Source organism: Hibiscus syriacus, unplaced genomic scaffold, assembly GCF_006381635.1.
Source record: "Hibiscus syriacus cultivar Baekdansim isolate YM2019G1 unplaced genomic scaffold, ASM638163v2 tig00117056_pilon, whole genome shotgun sequence".
Lineage (NCBI taxonomy): Eukaryota > Viridiplantae > Streptophyta > Magnoliopsida > Malvales > Malvaceae > Hibiscus > Hibiscus syriacus.
The window spans coordinates 4,634,568-4,648,403 of NW_024063539.1; the positions used below are offsets into that span (position 1 = coordinate 4,634,568).

Genomic DNA, 13,836 nt, shown 5'->3' on the forward strand with positions numbered 1-13,836 from the left:
ATTTTTTTTTTCTGCAAAAAAAAAACCCACCCTGCTTTTGGCGTGAAGAAGAAGATGGAAGGTAGCAGTGGGAAAGGCTACGCCTGGGCAATCTCAGCTGGTTTCAACGCTGCATGCGCTGCCGTTTCAGCTAAGCTCTTTTTCCCTCCGGTAACTTCGTAATCACCCAAGTTTCTTATACTCCAATCGCCGATCTTAATTTCGCTTGCTATTCTTCTTCTCGTTGTTTCGTTTACATATCCCAAATCTTACATCTCTTTGCAAATTACCCATAGTTTTTTTCCCTGAATTTGCAAATGAACCCATTGTTTAATTGTAATTTTGAAATGATAATTGATCTGCAGTCGAAATTTCTCTTTAAATATTTTGCAGGTAATTAGATACGGCCTGGTCGTAATTTTCAACGTCATGATGTGGGGATGTTATGTTAACAGCTTGAAAGCTCTTTCATCTCTTCAAGCAACCGTTACGAATTTCGCTACTAATTTCCTCACTTCCGGCCTTGCCGGTTTCTTCTTGTTTGACGAACTATTGTCGATTAAGGTAACCCAATAAACCGAATTATAAATTGATATTTGAATAGCTTAGCAATTATCAACAAGTAACAAGAACAAGGTTTAGAACCAACTAACTGTTGTTTAAGACTTTTAAGGATTAGTTTAATGTTTATGTCATTTAACTGTGGGAGTGATTGATTAGTTTGCAGCATAAACCTGTCTTCATTTGAGTTATAATTGAATTCACTTGGCAAAAACAGATGCTTGGAAATGGGAAAATTTTTCAGTTAGGCTTTTGCTCGTCTTCTATTTTTGGTGGTATGGAAGTTTGGAGATGCATGCCGAAAACCATTCTAGAAGAATAGAAGATTTTCGAGTACATTGTTTCAAACACCGTAACTTCGATTAGTTTTCTTATGACTTGTCTTTAAAGTTCTTATTTGTATTGTGTAGTAGTCCCTCTTGTATTATGGTATCTAAGAAGGCAAGAGAGGGGGAAGTTGGATTGAAGTTACTAGATATATACTTTATAGACCTCTGCTTTGGTATTTTTTCGGTTATGAAAACTTTGTGTTGATACCGTTTGCATGAAAACCAAACTAACACTCATTGTCTATGAGCAATTAACTCTGTAAAATGCATATTCTGATTACGATAGCTTTTTCAGTGGTTTGCAGGTGCCATGTTCATTGTCATCGGTGTACATATCCTCAGCAAGTCTAGCGTAGAGAAGAGCGAAAAGACTGATTAGAGTTTTTACATTAGTGGTGCTGCATTTCAACCGTTATAACTTTCGGGTTCTTTTGGAATGGAAGAGCACTCGAGAAAATTGTTTTAAAGAATCTCTCTTTCAGTCATCAACCGCCAAATTATTGGTGCTATGAGTTACCTTTATCGGCTAAAGAGATGATTTTCAGTTTCAGCACTAATGTTAGTCTGTCGGATTCAGAATTTTCACCATCTTCTTTTTTATTTGTCTGGGTATATAATTAAGTCAGTTACAGACATATGAACAGAGTTGAAAGATTTGTGATAATCACAGATTCGGTTTCTTTTGTTTCCATTTCAGAATGCCTCTAGTCTATTTTTCTTGAAATACCATTTTCAACTGCAGCAAACATGGAACTTAGCATTGGTCTCCGTTCAACTACGAGGAGATCTAAGGATTTGAGATGTCATACAAAGTTTCTTTCATGTATTATTCGATACGGATCTTAATTCACAAGATTCGAACTCTAGATTTATCGAATGTGTATGGATGGTGGCCTTTCAGTCTTCAATAATAGTATTCATTCTTAGTAGGTGAGAGGGATAACTTTGCATTACCAGTTACAGATACAGAATTCTAAACCATGTTGGCTTAAATTGTGGTGAATTTCATGCAGAGTTTTCCCCAATACCGAAGTTACATTTATGTTAATTTATGAACTATTTTTTCTTATAAAAAGATTATAATGATCCGAATTTTGTAACGTACTATGTGTTTTCTCAAATGCTATAATTTTAATGCAAACTGTGGATATTTAAATGCAATTGAATCGCAATGTATGGAAATTAATTTCACCCATATTTTTGTGTTGTTTTCTCTAGATGTTCTAGATACGAGTAATAGCATCTATTGTGTGTGTATGTAGTGTCAATTATTAAAAAATTTATGAATATATATTATATTACAATCATCTTATATGTTAAAAAGAATAATTTTTTTAAACAAATGTTAGTTCAGTTTCGGTACAGTAAAAATTAATATATCTTAAATTCTTACTAAAATCAAATTTCGAATTTAAATTTTGGACAACTAATACATGTATACATAAATTGTAATGTATAACAAAATAGATTAGCCTTAGCCGGTCGATCGACTGTAATTTACAGGTTAGGTTTTTAGCCCACCCTTGGAACGTGACGAGACAACAGTGGAAAATCACGGTCTTTAGGACACAAAACGTAAGGATAAATTCTTTTGTCTTTCCTTCTTTAACTCTTCATTTCCACTGATTTTCCCAACTGCCCAGAATTCCATGTCTTGATTCCCATATATTTCCTTTGAAATTCTTCCACTGGTAAGCTTCTTCTTCTCTTCTACTCCCACTTTTTTTTTTCCTTTTAATCGTCGATTTGGCTTTAAACCCATCTTAGTTATGCTTAGTTTTAGTTGTTTCCTGTTTTTTTTCAGTTGGTTTTGGTTAATTTTTTGTGGTTGGTGCTTTGAGGGAGCCAGGGAAGAGTGCTTTCACAAGCTCATATCTTTCATTTCTAGGGTTTTAAGATTTTTTTTTTTTTTTGCGAATTGAGCTCTTTAAAATAGGTATGGGGGTGAACTTAAAAGACTTTTGATATATTAGCTCTTCAACTAAGAGTTGTATGATTCTGTGTTGTTGTTTTTTTCCGGTTTTGGCTTAGGACTGGATATACTTTATATATATACTGGTTTGTGGAAAGAAACAGGTCATTTAGCTGTTCGTATAGTATATTGTACATTTAGTCTAATCTTGCCCGAAAGTTTAGCTTTCATTGTCTCACTTTCAAACAATTTTTAACTGTTAAAACTAATGTTCAAGGTGTTGAGCTTACTTGCATTGAATTTGAATTCGATATGCAATTCTTAATCGTTAATTATTAACGCCTGGAGTTCTTTGATGTTATAGAAAAGTGACCTCTAGGTATGGGAGGGAGATGCTTTTGTCTCCAAAGCTTCTACTTTTGAACCCTTCCGATTGATCGGTAATGATGATTTGTTGATGGCTATTAGGGGGTTTTATACTTGTTGACTAAACTAGGAAATGATTCTCACGGAACTGATGGAATTCGTGCTACTAAGTGAAGAAGAGTCGGTTATTAAACTTTTGTGTCATTATTTCCGGTGAAGTGTTTATGCATCAGTTCTTATTCAGGTAAAATTGACTGCTGAAGGATGTGGTTTTGTCCCTCATATAGCATTTTTGATAGAAAGATGTTAGTATTTTCCGTGGGATGATATCAGCTGTTTTCCTGATAGTAATGGAGTAATTCTGCTATTAATAACATAATCTGAATAGTTCCCGTTCCACCTTTTCTGCTATACAGGATTTGCTGCCCTGAAGTGATGTGATGCTTACTTGACCGAATACCACCCTCAGAACGGAGTTTTGAGATTTTATTTGTTGATCTCAATAATTTCCTGGAGTCTCCGATGGATGATGGTGGGCATCGTGAAAATGGAAGAATTAAAACAGATCAGTATAGAGCAGCTCAGGGCCAGGTATCTCAAGGCTGTTTAATTTTGGAAATTATAGATACTTGGACTGACGAATGACATAAGTGAATTAACTTCCCCTCTGCGATTAATGTGTTCAATTTCAGCATTTTCTGAAAACTTCTGTCAATGGTGATAACTTTTATGAGGATTGTTGTTGCAGTGGCTGATGCATCAGCCATCAATGAAGCAGATAATGGCCCTTATGGCTGAACGAGATGCAGCCATTCAAGAAAGGAATTTAGCTCTTTCCGAAAAGAAAGCAGCTATTGCCGAGAGAGATATGGCATTCTTGCAACGAGATGCGGCAATTGCTGAACGAAATAATGCTATAGCGGAACGTGATAATGCCATAGCGAATCTGCAGTATCGAGAGAACTCCTTGTCATCTGGTAATATGTCCTCTTGTTTGGCAGGGTTCCATATGTCCCGTGGGGTGAAGCACATGCAACATCCACACCAGAACATTCACCATCTTCCCCACATTAGTGAAGTTCCTTATAACTCGAGAGAAATGCATTCAACTGATACCCTTCCAGTGATGCCAGGTACCTCCGAAGCTGCAAAGTCAAGACGGGGTAAACGAGCAAAAGAGGCCAAGGTGATTGCACCTAACAAGAAGGCTTCAAAGCCTCCTAAAAAGGTAAAACAAGAGACTGAAAACTTGAACAAGATTATGTCTGGCAAGTCACACGAGTGGAAGGGTGCACAAGATGTTGGTGGTGCCAGTGATGATTTCAACAAACAGTTGGTTACAACCAAACCAGATTGGACAGGTAAAGATCTAGGGTTGAATCAAGTTGTATTCAACGAGTCAACCATGGCACCTCCCGTTTGTTCCTGCACCGGAGTCCTAAGACAGTGCTACAAATGGGGAAACGGCGGGTGGCAATCTTCATGTTGCACAACAGCCTTGTCGATGTATCCTTTGCCGGCAGTTCCAAACAAAAAGCACGCCCGTATCGGTGGTAGAAAGATGAGTGGAAGTGCTTTCAACAAGCTGCTTACTCGGCTCGCAGCTGAAGGTTATGATTTGTCCAATCCTGTTGATCTTAAGAACCATTGGGCCAAGCATGGGACAAACCGCTACATCACCATCAAGTAGGTTGTTTTAACCAAATCCGAATCGGAAGTTATGGAGAACTAGCAAAGTATCGTTCGACATTCATGTTTCCATCCTTACCATTCTAGGAGTGTAGGAAAAATAAATAATCCATAAATAACCGTAGTAAGGAATACTAGGTGGGTAATGCCAACTTAAATTCGGGTTTACTTCTAAACGGCCCCTCTGATACCCCTCACTTGCTATCCGGCCTCGATATCCTTCATTACCAGACTGGTATTTGAAGAGAGGATAAAGGGTCTCATGTCATCCAATCTCTGGAGAAGTGATGGGGTTTTCAACTTGCCACTATGTTAGCAAACGGCTCTACTTAATTGTAGAAGTATTGTGCATGAGACGTCTTATTGTACTTTAATGAAGTTTCAGTTTATTAGCTTAATCCACCGAATTTTCTTCTCGGGTAAGCAGGATTACAAGTCGATACTCTTGTTATGATTCTCGTCAGCTCGATTAATTTAAAAATTTTTAGTCGTCTCGTTTGAATATTCACTTCTATATATATAAGTACAATCGTAATTACAAATTATAAAATTCGAATGATTATGGAATGGTAACTTAAGTCGAAATAAATTAAAAGATAATTCACGCATGATTAGTAAAGAATAGAATTTGAACATGAAACCTCAAAATTTGTTGACATGTAACATCATCGTTGAACCAAGCTCTTGATCACTTTGTCTTCTTGTTACGAGATCTTTACTATAATAACCATCCTGGAATAAAATGTTAATTTCTGAAACAAAAATGAATGTGTAAAAAAAACAGAAGCAGACAGAACAAGTCGAAGTGGAACAATTGATGCAGAACAAAAACGCTGTCGCGTGAACCAAGCTTTTTAAAGTAGATGTTGTGGTTCACATTTGTGGGTTTAAAGAAGAGGGACCATTTTTGTCATTCAATGTTTGGCTCTAAAGTCAAACAATTGAAAAGCAGAGCTGTGAAGAGAAAGCATCAATGGCTTTCAATTGCATTACTGAGTTTGTGTTTGGGGGAACGAGGTTAAATGGTTGGAGACCCCATTTAGAGACAATTTATGGAGTTATTTCACATCGTGGGCCTAAGCTGATTAGGTTCTTATGGCCCAGCCCTAACACTACTTATCCCACCCTAAATTTGGCTTTAGATATCTAATTAGTCCCTATACTTTTGTTTTTACATAATTGACCCTTGAACTTGGTTAAGCATCTAATATTTCTTTAGTCCATGAGTTTTATACTCGTTAGATGCACTCTCCTTCCTTCTCATCCCCTCTAGATAGGATTATGATTACATTTGAAATAGTTGCATTATACAAAATATGTCTATGGAGGTTGATTACATCCAAAATCAATTTATATTGTTCTATACCATGTCACCTCGTTATTTTTTTTATTTATATTTCAATTTAACATTTGTAAAATTATATATTTGTATTTTTTAACCCCTTAATATAAAAATGATGATGATTGCATTCTTCCTCTCCCATGTGAGAAGGGCTCCACCACGTTGCCTCAAAAGCGGACCCCCAAAAAAAATATGGTGTCCAGTTAATAAGCCGTTGTGCTTGTACCTTTTCTTCTTTTAAGTAAATACTTCGTTAATCAATATTAATAACGGTTTATTAATATCAATTTTCTTTTTGATAAATATAGGATAAATATAAAGTAATATTTGTTCAAAAATTTTAAGTTATTTAACAATAAACATTCATATCACTACATACACTCGAACCCAAAACCTAAAAAAATAACAACTAACCATTGTAGTCGTTTGGTTCATACTATTATACGTGTGGGAATTATGTGTAGACCTCATTAACCGTATTATACGTGTTATTATTCAACGCTAATTACGTGGACAATTCAAATGAAGCATGGGATTTAAATTTTTCGAATGAGACTTTGGAGATCCGACGATCATACATTCATATTATCAAAAACTTTAATTAAAAGAGAAAAAGAAAAATGAAAATAATCTTTTACTACAATGTCTAAAAAAATCTAATTTATCCTTACTTATAAATTTAAAAAAATGAAAAACCTAAAATATTATGGTTATAAAATATTGTCTACTAATTTATGTTTTAAAAAATAAGAATGATTTTAAGCAAATATCTCTGAATTCTTGAAGTAAATTAAAAGGATGTAATACTTAAAAAATGAAATAAAAAGTTTAGGTTATCTAAATGATTTCAGTGTATATAAATAAAAGTCAAGACATAAAATCAAAATTAAGATAATTTTGTATATTAGGGCCTTAGGGGTATGGCTGGGGGCTGAAACCAATGATTTATGATTTGATTTTTGATGGTATAAATCATGATGAGATGTAAAACATTCCACAAGAAAACAAAAGATTAAAGAAATTATGGGCAAAATCCATGTTATTTATAATAATATGCACGTTTACAGCTTGGATTAGATAGGATATAGGGTAAACTACATATTTAGTATCTCAACTATCACTTATTATCCATTTTATTATCTAACTATTTTTTTTCAAAATCATACATAACATTTAGTTTTACTTTCTTTCTTTTTTTTGGATAATTTTAATACCCAAGATGCATAGTTCATCTGCAGAAAAAATCCCAACAATGGGATAAAGGTTACAAGATTATCCCAACAATGGGATAAAGGATTGCCTACTTACAACATAATTGGATGGTCAATACCCCAACGATTAGAAATGTAAATATTAATTTTATCTAATCATCTATATGCATTCCTCTTAATTGGATACGTACAATCTCCTTAATAGAGTTTAGCATTTCTTTCACACTTCTTGTGGTTCCTCGGTACAGTCTTTTGTTTCTTTCCTTCCACAGTGAGTAGATGAAAGCGCACCAAGCAAGTTTCAAGATAGTAGTGAGGAGAGACTTTCCTTTCCAAGCACTATAAGCCCAGTCTAACATGCTCACCCATCGTAAACGAAGAGTGCATAAGCCAGAGAGATTAAGGATATCATTTCACAAGGAAACTGCATGAGGGCATTCACTGAACAGGTGGTCCCTAGTCTCCGTAGCCTCTTTGCATAGTATACATGAGCTGTCAGTAGTGATTCCCATTATAGGAAGCCTCTCTTTAGTTGGGAGTCTATCAAGAAGCGTCATCCATGTAATCATGCTATGTTTTGGAATGTGTAGAGGAAACCATATCAATTTGTGCCATGAGACTTTATCTCCTTTTACCCGAAGTTTTTTTCCAGAAATCATTTGTCTTTGTAGCTCCTGTAGATAAAATAGGGATGGCATTTGCCCTGAGTTTCAATAAGCATCTGATACACCAGCTACAATTTACCATATCTTCCATGAACATAAAGTCTTTTTATCCTTGATACTGACGTGTTACCATAAGAGTAATATCACCAGTTCTGTTAATCTTTTTAATGGATGACGAAAATGAAATCGAAACGTAATGTTAAGTATAATTTAAAAAAAAAATAGTAGAATGACTAAATTAGAACAAAAATGATAGTTAATGTAATAAACACGTAGTTTATCATAAAAATAATTTTTTAAAATGTAAACTTAATTAATTTCTCATTTTTTTACTGATGTTTTATTTTTATTTTTTTTATCACTGAATGTGTTGAAGTTGAGCGAAAAAGGTAAATAATGATTAGACTAATTAACGAGAGTTGATTAAGTGGAGCTTAAGGGCCTAAACCAACTAAGAATGTCATTATTGTTATCAATAACTATAAATTAAACATTTGGTGGTGTCCCACTTTGGATAGATATAAATGTCAATGTTCGTTGTAAGTAATGGCATACCACTTGCAGCAGCCAAACATGGCATATGCCTGGATCAGGTGCGGCCAGCCCCAGTCAGACTGGATCATGTGGTCCTTCGAATCATGCGGTCCTTCGCATCATGCAACATGCTTTTGCCACCTGGAATTCAACGACCAAAAAAACTTTGCTGCAATTTCCAATACTAATTCACACATCAAAATATTAGACTGTCGTGTCTCTCGCACACTCGCTAGCTGGAAAGACTCTAAACGAGTAAGGGATAGCAGAATAAGCAAAAACAGAAGGGGGAAAATGGGAAAATCCACTTCCTGTTTCAAACTCATCACCTGCGGCGGCGATTCTGCTGAAAAATACGACGCCGTTGATGTTACTGAGGTATATGGCCACATGCATTTCCTTCTCTTTTTCATCTTTTTGTTGCTTTGTATCGAATTAGGATTTCATGTTTTGTTTCAAAGTGCATTCTTCATTTTCCAGCTTCAAAACAGTCAGTTCACTGTGTGTGTTTGTTTTTTTTATAATTTGTTTAATTTGTATGCATTCTTGATCGATGAATCGGAGTTTGGGAACTTGGCTTACTCCACAATGTTAAGATCTGAGAAATCCTTGCTTTGAAATTCTATCAGCAATGTTGAACCTGCCTTTTTAAATCTGATTATTTCCAGAATGTATGAAATGCAGATTGTTTTTTGGTATACAGTTTCAAATCTCGCGAGGTTTTAAATTTTATTCTCTTTCAGCTTGTTTTGTTATTCTTTTAAAAGGGAAAAGTTATGTAAGATCATAATGTGCCGTTATACGAGATTTATTTACTGTTTTCTTTATCTGATTAAAATTAACTCATGCCATTGATGATTGGAAATGACTGACAATCTTCAATTTTGTTAGTAAATTTGAGGTTTACCATTTCATTTTTCTTCATTTTTTCAAGTATATGTAGTCGTCCATCTTTTGTCTCTTGGATAAACGGCAGTTCAATAGTACTGATATGCCCTTGTTGAGACTCCATTGTTGATAGCCATTGTTAGATTTCAATCGGAAAGCAATCCGTTCTGGCTAGAATTTAAAGTTAAGGGCATTTTAACTTATTTAAGTTCGATCGAAAAAGGATTACGATCAGGCTAGAGTTAAGAGCTAAGAGCATTTTATTCATTTAGAGTTTAAATTTCATTTCAGAGTAAAAGATCAAGTGACAAAAAGGTATGGAGTTTTCTGAAGAGATCTGAACGGCAGCGGGTGCTTAGCAACACTGTGATACAAGAAGCTACCTCTGGAGGACTTAAGGAAAGTCAAGAATCTGCTGGCTTTGAGTTTCAGCAGTCAGATGTCTCTGTTGCTCCTGATAAAACCTCCACCGTCCAGTTTACCGAAGAGAAACCTCAGCTGATCAACCCTAAAGAGTACATTGAAGAAAAATCTGAGTTAATGGTACCAAAAGAGTACGATGAAGAAAAACCTCAGCCGTTGATGCCAATAGAAGACGCTGAAGAAAAATCTCAGTTGCTGACACTGACTAAATGCTCTGAAGAAAAATCTCAGCCGTTGACACCAGAGGAATCAAAAGTGACTGAACCTGTCTCTGCCACTACAAATGAGGCTGAAGATGATTCTACCCTGGATGAATCTCTTGTTGTTATCATCCAGACAGCAATCAGAGGGTTCTTGGTATACTTTCTCAATACAAATCTATAACTTATGAGTTGGTAAAGTTTCTTAACTTTTATCTTATGCACTCATTTGCAGGCACAGAAAGAGCTAAGAAAGCTTAGGAATTTAGTAAAGTTGCAGGCTGCTGTACGTGGGCACTTGGTCCGAAGGCATGCTGTCGGGACCTTACGCTGTGTTCAAGCCATTGTCAAAATGCAACTTCTTGTACGTGCTAGCTTATCTCAAGGGTCTTATGCCGAAATGAAGCTGAATGACAAGAACCAAGAAGGCAATCAAAGATTGGTATTTCTTACAACTAAAATCAACAATTAGGAGTCACAAGGCTGTTTTCCTAGTATGTTCTGGTTCATTATTGATGCATGTTCCTAGTTCAATTGAAGGTTGTACGGTAGTGCAGCAGCCTAGATAGATCTACATATTTAGAGTAGATTCTATGACAACGTTTTATTTTCAAGCATGAAAGTTCAAAGTGATCCATCAAGACCTTTAAAAATATTCACTTCATCTCACCTGGCGCAAATCTAATTTTAAACATGAGTGGAGAGTGAATTCTATCTGCAATTTGTGTGTTCTTACTGTTCAGTTTGAGAGAGGGTTACGGTGGTCTAGATGGAGAGTTTTGGCACAATAATTTTACGCATTATTCTTTCTTTAATTATCGGAAGCAGGGAAGCTCAGCAACAAAAAAGAACTCAACTTACAGTTCCATGGAGAAGCTGCTTAGCAATAGGTTTGCTCGTCAGGTATGTTAAATTGACATTTAGTATCTACTTGTTTTAACTATTAACTGGCATCTGTCTCTCAAATTATGCCTACCCCTTCTATACTCAAATTTTCCTTTGATTGCAGATAATGGATTCGACTCCCAAGACCAAACCTATCCACATCAAGTGTGATACATCTAAACCTAATTCTGCTTGGAGCTGGTTGGAGAGGTGGATGTCGGTGTCTTCATCTGAAAAGTCATTGAAAGAAGAGTTACCTATTGAACAACCTGAACAAACGAAAAGCGATGATTGTGACTCTCCACTTACTGCTGTGGTTCTATCTGACGTTATTTTTGTGTCAAATGAACTTGATGTACGAGAGACATTGGTTTCATCAGAGAGTGAAGAAAATCTGATCACATATGACGCAACCAACTTTAGTTTTGAGGCATGCCAGCCGGCTTCATCTTCTGTGACGGATGATTTGGAGCAACACCAGATTAACAATGTGAGTACATCAGACCTGAAAGAGACCTCTCACGAAGTGAACTCGCAAGGGAAAACAATGCAAATCGATGCACATTCTCCAATAGAGGTCAGTTGTCTTTCTAACAAGCCTGAAATCGAGAGTGAACAACCGAAACATTCAATGAAGAGATCTGCTTCTGAACAACTGGAAAAAGAGGCAAAAAAATCTGTATTTGGATCAAGAAAGGCAGGTAATCCTGCATTTATTGCCACGCAAACCAAATTTGAGGAGTTGAGTTCAACAGGCAAGTCAAGTAGATCAACGGATTCATCCCACGAAGATGTTAAAGTGGAATCGAACGTGGATACTGTGTCATCTGGGACAGATACGATAAGCAGATCAAAGGAGCCTAGTTTTGCAGAAAATCCGGTCCTCAGTAATTGGAGGGTTCAACATGGTGGCTCTGAATGTGGCACCGAACTTTCTATTACTTCCACTCTCGATTCACCTGATATATCTGAAGTTGGAACCTTAGAATATGAAAATGGAGCCAAAGTTTTGGAGCAAGAAAACTGCAGTTCTAACAGTCCTAAAGGTTTGGATGTTAAAGACAATGATACAGTTGCGATGCCAGTGCCTGATTCTTCTCTGTCTGTTGCTGATCAGCCTGAGAAACTTGATGGTTCAAAAGCGGGATCAACAAATTTAATTGCCGTAGACTCCCCTCTAGTCGAGCAGGAGCCACTCAAAAGCACAGCTTATCTGCCGAGAGAACGGGATTCTATAAAAAATCAAGCATACAGGTCATCCCCTGAAGCCTCTCCTCGGAGCCATATGACTGTTCCGGAGTCCCAAGGAACACCTAGCGAGGTATCTGTGAAAGCTAAAAAGAAAAAAACCGACAAGAGCAGTCAAAAGCGCAAGTCCTTGTCTGCAGCCAAGGGTTCTCCATCAACTCCAGTTGCAAGTAGCATAGAACAGTTACACAGAGATCAGAAAAATGGGAAGAGACGCAATTCTTTTAGTTCAACAAGACCTGAAAATATCGATGAGGAGCCAAGGGATACTAACAGTAGCAATTCCGTCCCTCGTTTCATGCAAGCCACGGAATCTGCACGAGCTAAGCTCAGTGCAAATAATTCACCGAGATCAAGTCCGGATGTGCAAGACAGAGACATATCTATCAAGAAGAGACATTCCTTACCCGCCGCTAACAGGAGGCAGGGTTCTCCAAGAATCCAGCGATTGTTGTCTCAAGCCCAGCAGGCTGCAAAAGGAAATGGTGCCAATCCTATTCCTGGTATGTTCTAAACTGTATTATTATAATGTCATCGTAAAAGCTTATTAATTTAGCGTACTGTATGCCATCATGGCATGTTGCCTTGACGACATACATGAACCCTATTTGTTTGAGAGAGGAGATGGCAAAGATGAAGGCTTATTCGTAGCCAACCGTAGACAACGGTACCATGGCATTTGACTCCTCAGATTGAGAAGCAGAGCTGATTGTTGTTCTTACCATCTAGTTTTATGCCAAAGAATTGTTCTGCCACATCAGTTGATATATATTATTTATAGAATGAAGTAAAAAGGTTCTTGTATATTAGTAGACCAAAACCATTGAAATTTTATTATTTTCCTGAGACTTTCAGCCCGGGATGTTTGTGTATTTTTTGTTGAACGATGTTTGGCGTGATATTTATTCAGGTTTGCCACGTCATTTTTTAGGATGTTTGTTCGGACTTATAAGACAGTCGAGAGCTTTCAGAAAGGTCTTTTGGATTTTGGTCACCCTTTCCTGTAATAACTCGACCATCCGTTGTTGAGGCCACCATTTCCAGGACTATTTTTATTTTAAGTTCCATTGATTAATTCTCAATTTAGAGTCATTCTTTTCTACTCAGATCTGGCATTAAACCTTCAACAATTTCAAATATTGCATTAGGTTTAGGAAGATGTTATCAATATTCCGTTAAGAAAATATTCAAATTTCACTCAATTCAGTTAAATTTAAACATCAAGTTATTATTATTATGGAACCAGTAAGTGACTCTAAAGGTAACAAAAATGTTATTCTCCTTATAGACAGGCCTGGTTCTGACATTTTAAGGGTCCTAGGTCAGGAGATGATGACAAGAAGATAAGTGGGAGTCCACACTTAATTTCCTTTCTAATTATTAAAATGGGGCCATTGGATCACCATATTTTCGAGTTTTTTAATAAAAAATGATGTTTAAAAATATTTTTTAATTATTGGGCTCACTGAATTACTATATTTTCGAGTGTTTAAAATAAAAAAAATACGTTTAAAAATATTTTTTAATTATTAACTTAACAATATTTTTAAAAATGGGCCCCTTCAAGCTTGGGGCCCTAGGCGGTCGCACCCCTGGCCTATGCC

At 36.3% G+C, this 13,836-nt stretch overlaps 3 protein-coding genes across 8 annotated transcripts; all 3 read left to right on the forward strand.

Moving 5' to 3' along the window:
* The first annotated feature begins 3 nt into the window (after positions 1–3).
* On the forward strand, positions 4–1,560 carry LOC120198269. 2 transcript variants are annotated; one of them, XM_039199617.1, is made up of 3 exons: positions 4–150; positions 373–543; positions 1,165–1,560. In XM_039199617.1, exons 1-3 carry the CDS (start codon positions 55–57, stop codon positions 1,246–1,248), a joined length of 351 nt encoding a protein of 116 aa, XP_039055548.1. In that variant the 5' UTR covers positions 4–54; the 3' UTR covers positions 1,249–1,560. The 2 variants fall into 2 exon arrangements, with proteins under 2 accessions (XP_039055548.1, XP_039055550.1); XM_039199619.1 differs by having other exon boundaries at positions 1,175–1,560.
* A 763-nt stretch (positions 1,561–2,323) lies between these two features.
* On the forward strand, positions 2,324–5,234 carry LOC120197813 (protein BASIC PENTACYSTEINE6-like). Of its 5 annotated transcripts, none has more exons than XM_039199212.1 (3): positions 2,324–2,560; positions 3,564–3,738; positions 3,896–5,234. In XM_039199212.1, the coding sequence occupies exons 2-3, from the start codon at positions 3,670–3,672 to the stop codon at positions 4,835–4,837; spliced, it is 1,011 nt and encodes a 336-aa protein (XP_039055143.1). In that variant the 5' UTR covers positions 2,324–2,560; positions 3,564–3,669; the 3' UTR covers positions 4,838–5,234. The 5 variants fall into 5 exon arrangements, with proteins under 5 accessions (XP_039055143.1, XP_039055145.1, XP_039055144.1 ...); XM_039199214.1 differs by having other exon boundaries at positions 2,324–2,444; XM_039199213.1 differs by lacking the exon at positions 2,324–2,560 and adding an exon at positions 3,146–3,391.
* A 3,366-nt stretch (positions 5,235–8,600) lies between these two features.
* LOC120198432 (protein IQ-DOMAIN 32-like) lies at positions 8,601–13,293 on the forward strand. The gene is made up of 7 exons (XM_039199784.1): positions 8,601–8,966; positions 9,768–10,256; positions 10,335–10,541; positions 10,928–11,002; positions 11,109–12,095; positions 12,150–12,735; positions 12,850–13,293. The coding sequence occupies exons 1-7, from the start codon at positions 8,601–8,603 to the stop codon at positions 12,867–12,869; spliced, it is 2,730 nt and encodes a 909-aa protein (XP_039055715.1). The 3' UTR covers positions 12,870–13,293.
* The last annotated feature ends 543 nt before the right edge of the window (positions 13,294–13,836 follow it).

Bases quoted from the DNA above. Each gene is read 5' to 3' on its own strand.
- LOC120198269 (XM_039199617.1), top strand. From the start codon at position 55: ATGGAAGGTAGCAGTGGGAAAGGCTACGCCTGGGCAATCTCAGCTGGT. The intron at 151-372 runs GTAACTTCGTAA...AATATTTTGCAG, and splicing joins CTAAGCTCTTTTTCCCTCCG to GTAATTAGATACGGCCTGGT. The intron at 544-1,164 runs GTAACCCAATAA...TAGCTTTTTCAG, and splicing joins ACGAACTATTGTCGATTAAG to TGGTTTGCAGGTGCCATGTT.
- LOC120198432 (XM_039199784.1), top strand. From the start codon at position 8,601: ATGGCATACCACTTGCAGCAGCCAAACATGGCATATGCCTGGATCAGG. The intron at 8,967-9,767 runs GTATATGGCCAC...ATTTCATTTCAG, and splicing joins ACGCCGTTGATGTTACTGAG to AGTAAAAGATCAAGTGACAA. The intron at 10,542-10,927 runs GTATTTCTTACA...TATCGGAAGCAG, and splicing joins AAGAAGGCAATCAAAGATTG to GGAAGCTCAGCAACAAAAAA.
- LOC120197813 (XM_039199212.1), top strand. From the start codon at position 3,670: ATGGATGATGGTGGGCATCGTGAAAATGGAAGAATTAAAACAGATCAG. The intron at 3,739-3,895 runs GTATCTCAAGGC...TTGTTGTTGCAG, and splicing joins ATAGAGCAGCTCAGGGCCAG to TGGCTGATGCATCAGCCATC.